Source organism: Spermophilus citellus (genome assembly GCF_964194105.1).
Source record: "Spermophilus citellus genome assembly, chromosome: 14".
Taxonomy (NCBI): domain Eukaryota; kingdom Metazoa; phylum Chordata; class Mammalia; order Rodentia; family Sciuridae; genus Spermophilus; species Spermophilus citellus.
This window is the reverse complement of record NC_138194.1, coordinates 45,226,365-45,236,261: the sequence shown is the minus strand read 5'-3', so window position 1 is coordinate 45,236,261 and position 9,897 is coordinate 45,226,365. Positions and strand designations below refer to the sequence as shown.

The 9,897-nt window shown below is 39.4% G+C and overlaps 1 protein-coding gene across 1 annotated transcript in view; it reads right to left on the bottom strand.

Moving 5' to 3' along the window:
• Nucleotides 1–2,724: 2,724 nt before the first annotated feature.
• Nucleotides 2,725–9,897, bottom strand: part of RDH10 (retinol dehydrogenase 10) — a 28,774-nt gene continuing 21,601 nt past the window's right edge. Inside the window, exons 3-6 of the mRNA XM_081266540.1 lie at nt 6,728–6,826; nt 5,389–5,534; nt 3,613–3,744; nt 2,725–3,508 (exon numbers count right to left, since the gene is read on the bottom strand). Coding sequence (XP_081122666.1) covers nt 3,385–3,508; nt 3,613–3,744; nt 5,389–5,534; nt 6,728–6,826 — 501 coding nt within the window. The 3' untranslated portion in view covers nt 2,725–3,384. The remainder of the gene's footprint in view (nt 3,509–3,612; nt 3,745–5,388; nt 5,535–6,727; nt 6,827–9,897) is intronic.

Sequence of the window (9,897 nt, the reverse complement as noted above, 5' to 3'; positions counted from 1 at the left end):
TTATTCTCTGATGGGACCTCCTGAGAGAATGGATGCTGTTCTCTTCCCATGTTCTGTTTCAGCCACAATGAATATAATTTATCTACTCTGACCTCTGGACCTTTCCTGAGAATCCGTTCCCAGAGGTACCCAAACTCCCATTCCCGGCCTCATGGGTGGCCATCACAACCCTCCAGGATTCTTTCCCCTCCTCACACTCTGAGGCTTCATTTGTGGCACATTCAGGTATACTTCCTTGTACCTGAGTTAACTGCATGCTACTTGAGTCCCTGGGGTAGGCCCTTTGGCTCAGTAGATACATGGTGTATCTGCTAAACTGTGGACAAATGCTGACTCAACATCCCTAGTCCTGCGTCCCAGCCACTTCTGGTCCATCACAGCTTTGCTATCTCTACTCTTCTTTTAAATCAGTCACAGTGAATTAATTTGGCATTAAAAAAAATCCTCCTCCCCCAACCTTACTTATTTCATATTTTGTTGGAGGCAAAAGCAAATTTCCAAGATATAGGTCAACATCAATTTAGAATTATTTCTGCCAGTTGGAAACAAAAACTTTGAAAAGGACATTTAACTTGATTTTTTTTTTTTTTTAAGCCTTGGGAAAAATTTGAAAGCTATAGCCTTTCAAGGAAACAGGATACTAAAACACACACACACACACACATACATACACACTTGCCTGGCTTTATGTAGTTCAATCTTGTCAAGCTAATCTAATCTTTTGTGACAGAGCAGCAGACCTGGTATATCAAGGGGGAAAACAATAGTAGGAATTCATCTTTGCCAGCTTCAAAACTTTTTTGACTCCTGAGTCCCACTCAATATGATTATCATTAAACTGGTTGAAAGAGAGAGGGACAGGGACAACACCAGCTGGGGACAGAAAGGGTTGGGGGGCAGGGTGTCAGCCTTGAACCCAATGGCCCTGAACACTCACATGAACAGGCCAGATGAGAGAAAAAGAGAACGTATTTCAAGCTGGCATTAATGTCAAGGTGTATGTGTGTGGCATAGGTACAGATAAGCCACCAGCTGGAGAAGTAACCTTATGATTAACTTAGTGGTCAATATGAGCGTGCAAGACTAGAACAGATTTAATGTTTAGGACCCCCCCACCCCCAGCAAAATAGCATAATGCTGAGAATATGATACTGGGATGAAGACGACATGTAGGAATCCTGCAGTTCCAAACTTGCAGGAATTGTATCCCTTTCCAAGAGCCACAGTTAAAAATGGGAAGAGTTTGGACAACAGTCAAGGGAGAGCCCCAGAAGTAATTAAACTGGAGTGGGATATGGGAATGGATGCCTTCTACCCCAAAATGAATTCAGTTTATTGAACCTGGAGATGGACAGTCTTATAAGGGCAATAACAAAAATAGAAATAGGTTTAGATTCTAACACATGAGAATAAAACCAAAGGTAAAGAAGAGTTTCCTTAGTTTTAAGGTTGACAAATGGGTCATAAAATTAACTTGAACAATTTCTCTAGGGTGTTAGTTGGGTGGCAGACCTGAACAACCTGAAAATAATTGCTCCCACCCCACAGTGTTATAAGGCTACTTAAAAGTACTTATTTAAATCCCAAACTGAAAATTAAGAGGCAGCCAGGGCTTCTGTTGGTAAATGCCTCAGGGTTTAGTTATCATTTATAAAGAGAAATTCAAACAGGTGATGAAGCTCTTCCTTAAAACCGTACTGGAAAGGTTGGCAGTGATCCAGGACCTTTCCTGAACATGGATCCAGTGAGGTTTGATCTGTGGTGCAGCCAGACAACACAGGTAATGGGAGTATTTCTGTTTTCCCACTTTAATTTTTTTGTGTGTGTGCGTGTGGTGCTGAGGATCGAACCCAGGGCCTCATACATGTTAGGCAAACACTCTACCACTGAGCCCCAGCCCCAGCCCCGTCTTCCCACTTTAATACAACCAGCCTTTGATGAAGCTATCTTACATAGGTAGATGGTAACATTGGAAATTTTGGTGCATGATACCCTGGGTTATTATGTCTGTTCCCAAATGCTATCCCATTCAAACATTTTTATTTAACCATGCAATGTATGGATGGCATGAAAGAAAAAGAACAGAATGATTTTCCTTACAACATTGCTGATAATAATCACAGTCACTGGTATGTAATTTAATTAAATTTAATCAGTCCTTTATAAAACTTCCCAATTAGTAAAAGTTGGCTTATTTTAATAGCCTTAAACATTGGTCACTATTTAAACAAGACATTCTAAAAAAAAAAAAAGCAATCACATAATAGTTCATAGTAATTTACAAGTGGATGGTACACATTTAGATACAGAGGTAGAAGTTCACTTTTACAATGTTTCACTAATACACATATACCAAATTCAAGGCACAAAATAGTTTGCTTTACAAAAAAATACTGTAAAAATGTCATTTGCTGTTCTACAATGTGAATAAACCTTCCAAAGGAATCTTTACACCCTTCCGTACATACTCCATAGAATAAGATTTTCCCCCTCACTAATCATAGTTGGCACAAAAATGGGGACTTTTTAATGTAGAAATTCCCATTTTTAGAAATGGGTTCTTTGCAAAGCTGCTGTGTACTCTAGATAAGAGTCCAACCCAAAACACAAAACACAGCAACTCCTGAGGAAAGGGCACTTTCTATATGCAGCAAAATTCATAGGTAGAAAATGCGTGTCTTTTTGGATAACTAGGTCTCCAGATACTTAATGAAGTATTTCAGAGGTCAAATGTAAAAAAAAAAAAAAAAAAAAAAAAAAAAATCATCTAATACTTTAGTCAATGTGAGTTTAAGAATGGGGCCTGATCATCTTTACTGTAATGCTCAGACATCACTGGCTTCAAATGGATGGAGATTTCAAAATTCGTTTTCAAAAAGAGCTGAACATACAGACATCATGAAAAAGCCACACAGGCTTTACACAACTGGAACTTAGAAAAGATGAGAAAATATAGCACTATAGTCCTTGAAGTTGCAAGGATGTCAGTTGGCTAGAGTTTACTAACAAGAATGCATAAACTCTATGGGAATTCAGAAAAATCACACATGTGAAACACACTGTAGTTATCATTTCTAGACTTTCTGTTCATTAAAAAAATAATGACAGCCCAAAGATGTCACACAGTGCTTGTCTAAAGATCAGACTGGTTTTAGGGTCCTGTCTAAAAGGATCCTGTTAGCAACAAGCTTAGCTCACTTTGACTGATCACACTTCCCAAGTACTCTAGTCAGTTAATTTACACTTTATTTTTTTAAAAAGTTGATTTTTTAAAAAAGTCAACGTGGGGTTAGAATCCAGAGAATGTCAGTAACGCTGATGTGCACTGGACTGAAACATCTTGATCGTCTTCTGATAGAAATGATATTTCATACAAAAAGATTCTTAGATTCCATTCTTCGCTTCATTATTGTTTGTGGCTTGTTTTCTTTGAGCAATAAAAGGGTACATACACTTGTCTGCTCCTAGGAACCGATACATGCACACGACTGCTTCGAAAGGAAGGATGCTGAAATGGAAAGTCAGAGTTACAAACTCGAAGCCTCAAGTTAATCAGGGTCTGGGGCAGGTAGGGAAAGGCTGGGTCAGTGAGGAAGAGCCCTTCACAGTTACCTCTTCATGAAGGTCACGATGTACATGAGGCGGGGGGTGCAGATCATGGGCTGGTCAGTGAGAATGGCCTTCATGGCCTGCTTCACACAGTAATCAGGCTTCAGGGGGGGCAAAAAGGGCTCAATTTCTTTCCTATATATGTTTTATGTTAAAAAATAAAATTCAGTATTAAACAATAGTGAAGGTTGAAAATATATATTTTAAAACACTGTGACATTATCTGAGTGACCAGATATGGGGTACATTTTGCTTTCTTTATGGTGCTTTTCTGGATTTTTCACCCCAAATTTTCCTACTATGAACATATCTGATTACGTATGAAGGAAAACAAGGTAGGGGGAATAAAGCAAAAATGGTCTGCTTTTCTGTAAAGTGAGAAGGTGGTGTTTTTAAGATGCTTCAAGATGTATTTCACATTATTTTCCTTTAAGTAGAAATAGTAGGTGTCTGGCATAACAAGCATTAAACCCCAACAAGAGGCAAAGCTTTTAGGATTAGGTGTAGCCAAAATGTGAGCATGTAAACACTGGCATAGCCTTTCTGAGTGAAATAATAGGTCTACACCTTTCCCCTGAACAGGGAAAGCTAAAATATAGTCTCTAGGGAGTTCTGAAATGAAGGGCACACAGATATCCTCCCTACAGTTTAGTTCCTTATGCTACATGTCGAAATAGCATAGTAACACGATTTATTGCTTTTAGCATTTATCCTCCCACCCCAGCTTTGGACGTCTGCACATACAACTGTGCTAAACAGGAAACAGAACTCCTCAAGACCTCCAGCAACAGGTTCTAGATACATAAGGGGAAAAAAGCCAGACCAAACCAACATCCACTGACACACGCACACATGCAAGAAAAGGAGCTAGAGTTTCTACTTTCTCTTTTTCTGTTCTTGGTGCTGGGGATGGAACCCAGGGCCTCATGCATGCTGAGCACGTGCTGTACCACTGAACTGCATCCCTACCCCCTAGAGTTCATTTCTCAGTCCAGACTTGGAGTCAGTCTGAGACTGGAATGACTCAAATTGCCCTCCACAGAATTCACTGCTTGTCCGGCTCAGTATGTGTAAAGAATGGCTCTCGACCAACAGGGAGATTCACTTAAGCGAAGATCTCAAAGTAAGCGTGTCTTCACAAGTATCTTCTTAATGATTCGTGGTTGTGTTTACTCTGCTAAACGTGAGTCAGATGGAACTTGACATTTATATTCCCATGTGCTTCTTTCTAAGTGTGTGGGTCTTTCATTTCATCTTTAGTAAATCTAAATGATTCTTCTCGTTCTGTCAGAATCAATCTAGCAACATACACTTGCTGAAAAAGAGAAATTTCCGAATCTGGAATGTAATATGCAATGTCTTTTTTAGAATAAAGGCATGTTACTCCTCTTTGACAGGGACACTGTTTCATATTTAAACCAAAGTTATATTAAGAATTTTTCTTCTGGTATTCTTATTTACCAACACTAAGAGAAAATAACTCTTGAGGATATAGCTTGTAAGAAAGATCCTGGATATTTACACTTTCTCCCTGAAGGGATGGAAAAGCCACTTACTACATACATACAATGCTTCTTGAATTAATTTCTGAAAGTTACTGTTAGTGTGGTACAGGTCTCCTGCTTGCCAAACTTACACAATTTTAAAAACCAATTAACCCTGACCAATTAACTACAGGTTAATTGTCAAATGACAATTAAAGCAAAAGATGGATTGAAAATCCAACTCCACACATTCCCCCAGTGTTATCCTTTTTATCCGTAATATGTTCCCACTCACCTGATTCGGCAGCCTCTGAACATGCCAGTGTCTACCAGGTAAGGGCAAACCAAGGTTGTTTTAATTCCATCCTTTTCAGCAGCCTTTAGTTCATGGCTCAGGGATTCATGAAAACCCACAACTCCAAATTTACTGGCACAGTAATCCTGAGTTAGAGAGGAGAAATAACAGAAATGCTAAGAACATGTCCAAATCCAGACAACCTGAAGCTTCCCTGGTTCTATCTTCCCCAGCTAGATGTTTGCTACAAAAGGTTATAGGTGGCCAAGCGAAGAAAAGGAAACCATTTTAAAAGACAGATATCCGATGTGGTTCAGTGCAGAAATAATATTTTCAAAGCAACAGCAGAAACAGATGAATGCTTTTTGCCACATCTACTAAGTATCAAATTACTTTGGGGAAGTTACTGCCAAAGATTCTATGAAAGCTAACAGGCTGAAGTTAAAAATGCAGAGAGGTTCACTTTGAAGTGTCTGGAAAATTTACAAATGGTCTCTTGTTCAGTGAAGGAGACTGAAAAACCTGTTTGTTTAAATTAATGCAAGAAGAACAAAGGCAAGTCTAGCTCAGGTTATAAGTTGTTATGATCTGACTTTCTCTTTAGGGTGAAATTCAAATGAAAATGATAATCAAAGCTTGTAAACTTAAACTAGAACTTAACCTAAGGGCACACAATACACAGTGCTTGTCCATGACCCAACTTTAAGTTAGGAATGGAAATAAAAATCTCCTGAATGCAGAAGCCATCTATTCTGTGTTCCTTTGCATATATGCATGAAATTATCTTTTTCAATTTTATAGGTACCCATAAGACAAACAGCACAGAACAATAGTTTACGTATGTTTTATAATTTCAACATGGTGAGGAACAGGGTTTGATGAAGTTCACTATTATAAACTTAAAATGCAGAGACCTGATATTGAACATAACCAACTCGTCTGATGAGCCAACACAAGGCAGCTCACTTTTGGCAAGATGATGAAAACAGAACATGAACCTTTGGCCTCATTGATCTGTTCCCCACAGCACTACCATTGCTCTCCATGGTTCCATTCCTGACCCTGTGCCTCCCACCATCATCAAGGCTGCCGATGGAAATGGGGTACACTTAGGACTGGCCCATGTACTTCTCTTGTTGCTGCAACTTTGTCAAGCCAGTAGAAGTGATTTTATGGCAGAAGAGGTATAATTCCATTTCAACAGCTGGCCCTGGTTTATGGGGAAACATCCTATATTCAGCACGCCAACTGGACACTTCCACAAATGTACAGGCAGCAGGTACTCTGGTGATGTGTTCATCACGGGGTATCTGAAGGAAATGCTTTATATCTGACAAACCTCAACTCCAGCAGTACTGAACAATCCCAAGGAACTTGCAACTGTCACAATATGACCATGATTAATCTCCAGCATCGTAGGAAGAAAGGCCTTAGTCGTCTGAAAGGAAAGATAAGATTCAAGTTTTAGAAGTGACCTGCTGAATTTCCTCTAAAACCCAATCCAGGGTCACAGAACAAACTCTGACCCATACAATATTATACTTCCCAATTCATTTAAAAACATTTTATATTTTCCAAAAAAGAGAAGATCCTTTATGTGTCTGGTTAACTCAGTACCATATCATTGGCATGACAGGGCTATTAGAGGCCATGACCAACCAGACTGTAACACGAGGACTTTGGGGGACAATGCCTAGAGATGAGAAGAAAGCTATTAGCGGAAGGGTCTTTATCACCTTTAAGTGACAGTTGTCTGTTAATCTAAAGTGACTCCCAGGGCAGAGATCTTTTTACGCTCATGACACTTCAGTGCAGCCATCTGCTCTGAGGACCTGAAGCCTCCCTATGAGCAGGTGCCTTGTATAAATGCTTATCCTACCGCTACATCTAATTAGTGATAGCCCCGGGAAGGAAGAGCTGCTGCACCATCAAAAGGTTCACTGTTACATATAAGAGGTTGTGAGGGGAATGGGAAAATAAACAAGGAGAGAAATGAATTACAGTAGATGGGGTAGAGAGAGAAGATGGGAGGGGAGGGGAGGGGGGATAGTAGGGGATAGGAAAGGTAGCAGAATACAACAATTACTAATAGGGCATTATGTAAAATTGTGGATGTGTAACCGACGTGATTCTGCAATCTGCATTTGGGGTAAAATTGGGGGTTCATAACCCACTTCAATCTAATGTATGAAATATGATATGTCAAGAGCTTTGTAATGTTGTGAACAACCAATAAAAAAAAAAAGGTTCACTGTTCATGTGCACACTAGCAGAAGGTAAAGTGCTTTAGAATGTAGAAAATGGTAAAAATACACAACCATTTTAATGAAAAAAAAAAATACCACAATGCTAATGCTACACTGATAAGAACTTGTAGAATTTCAAAGGACCAAACTGCACTGTGGGGGTCTCTGAGGTAAATCCCACAGAGGCAGGAGACTGGCCACTTAAGGTGGCAGACTATGTGGCAGATCCACTGAGGTGGTGAAAATCAGAGATGGCACCGATTTCTTACTAAACTCTCTTTCCCCTTCGGTCTTTTGCCTTCAAAATGCAGAACCGCATTAAAAAAAAATCCTTCAAATTACTTAAGATGATCTATTAACTATTCTACCAGGCTCCCAACAGTTTTATAACCTGCTTCTTAAAAGAAAGCAGGAAAAGAGCAATCTGTCCACTGTTGAGTTATTGTCTACTGCCAACACAGCTTCCCATGATTTATGAAGTTAAAAAACAAAGCACTACACAGCAGACTTAAAAAAAAAAAAAAAAAAGAGTTCCCGTCTCAGAGATTTCTTGGCTAAGGACTCACTGAATTTTTGGATGAATCTTTAGTTTGTTATGATAACTTTCACATGTATAAAATTAAAACCAGCAATCTCATTAATTCAGAAGTCTTTCCACACTCCAATTCATGGAACATTTGCCAGATGAATCTATAAAGCATCTCAAGGTCTTCCCCTGTCTGTCTCCTGGGTCATCACTCAGTACCCCATTCTGGACTTGTTCCTTATTTGTCTGGGTCTCCTTAATGTTTCTGCTCACCTGCACATTTTTACCTATAAATTCTTCTCAAGAATCTATATTCCCAATCCCTTTCTATAGAAGCCAAGTGTGACAGTGATCAAAGAGTTATACAGTCTGTAATGCTTTTCAGGTGCTTTATATTAATTGTATCCTTTATTTTGTAATAATCCTTTATTGAAAGTATTTAGAGTGTCATCATTACTACTGCTTTGCAGTGCTGGGGATTAGACCCAGGACCTTGTGCAGGATGAGCATGGGCTCTGACATGGAGCTCACTCCCAGCCCATGCACCTGCCTGTGTTACCTAATATTATTCAAGACCAGCTTGACTGTGTCCATCTCTCTCTAAGACACATAGTTGGTACCATTCATCCTAACACATAATTACCAGCTTTTATGACGTTTTGATTAATTGTTTTATACTTATTTATCTGGCTGTCTCAGACCAAGCTGGATGACACAGGTCAGTCTTACAAACTTTAAGGCAGAATCGCCACCCTGTGATCGTGCTCACCTCTCACTACTGCACGGGCCCAGCACACGTTTCAGCTGGATTGTTTCTTCAGAGTTGCAAATGGCAATTGTTAGGGCAACTATCACAGTAATTATAACTGTGGTCTACCTTATACCCCCCAAAGCCGGGAACTGGTAATTTAGGTCATTATAGTTCAACTTCAGGCTCTATAACTTATAATATGGCCATTATATCCCAGAACTGAAATCAAGTCACGTCACAAAGCTTCTATATTCCAAGCTAAACTTAAAAACATATCCCTAAGAAATCACGTCTATAAATTGACTAATGATGAATTATTCCCAGACTAACTAAAAAGTACAAAATTTATTCTTGATGTTAGCCAGACATTGCTTCTAAGGACAGAAGCTTCTAAACTTAATACACCCAACCTATCAACCTTCAGGGCTTAGCCTAGCCTACCTCAAAACTGTTCAGAGCGCTCACATCAGCCAACAATTGGGCATGGAGACAGGATCATGCCACATATCACTAGACTCGTAATAAAGTCACACAGTCATCTATATTAAAATTTCCCTAGTGTTAGAAGAGAGTCCTTTCTATCTTTTTGTTTTAAAAGTTCTTAATACAGGTAAATATAGGAACTTAGTATTAAATCCTAAGAAATTACACACGATTTAAAATACAAGTAAGAATTTGCTACTTGGCTACCTGACAGATCTGATTCACTGAGCTGCTTGCATCTGTGGCCAGTGTCCATCCTAACTCCAGCTGGCGGCGGGCAGACTAGTAACTCACAGACACCAGAGTGGGCTGGTTCTAATGAGTTCCCCATATTCATGTGCTGAGGTTCTGCCTGTAGGTGTTAAATGACTAACCCAGATCCTCAGCAGCATATAAAGGCAGGTGACACAAGATTAACAAGTTCCTAACTGTGTTTAAGTTTAATTGGTTGCAAGGTTCTGAAACTGATTAAAGTCCTCACCCCTCCCCTGCAATGAGTCTGG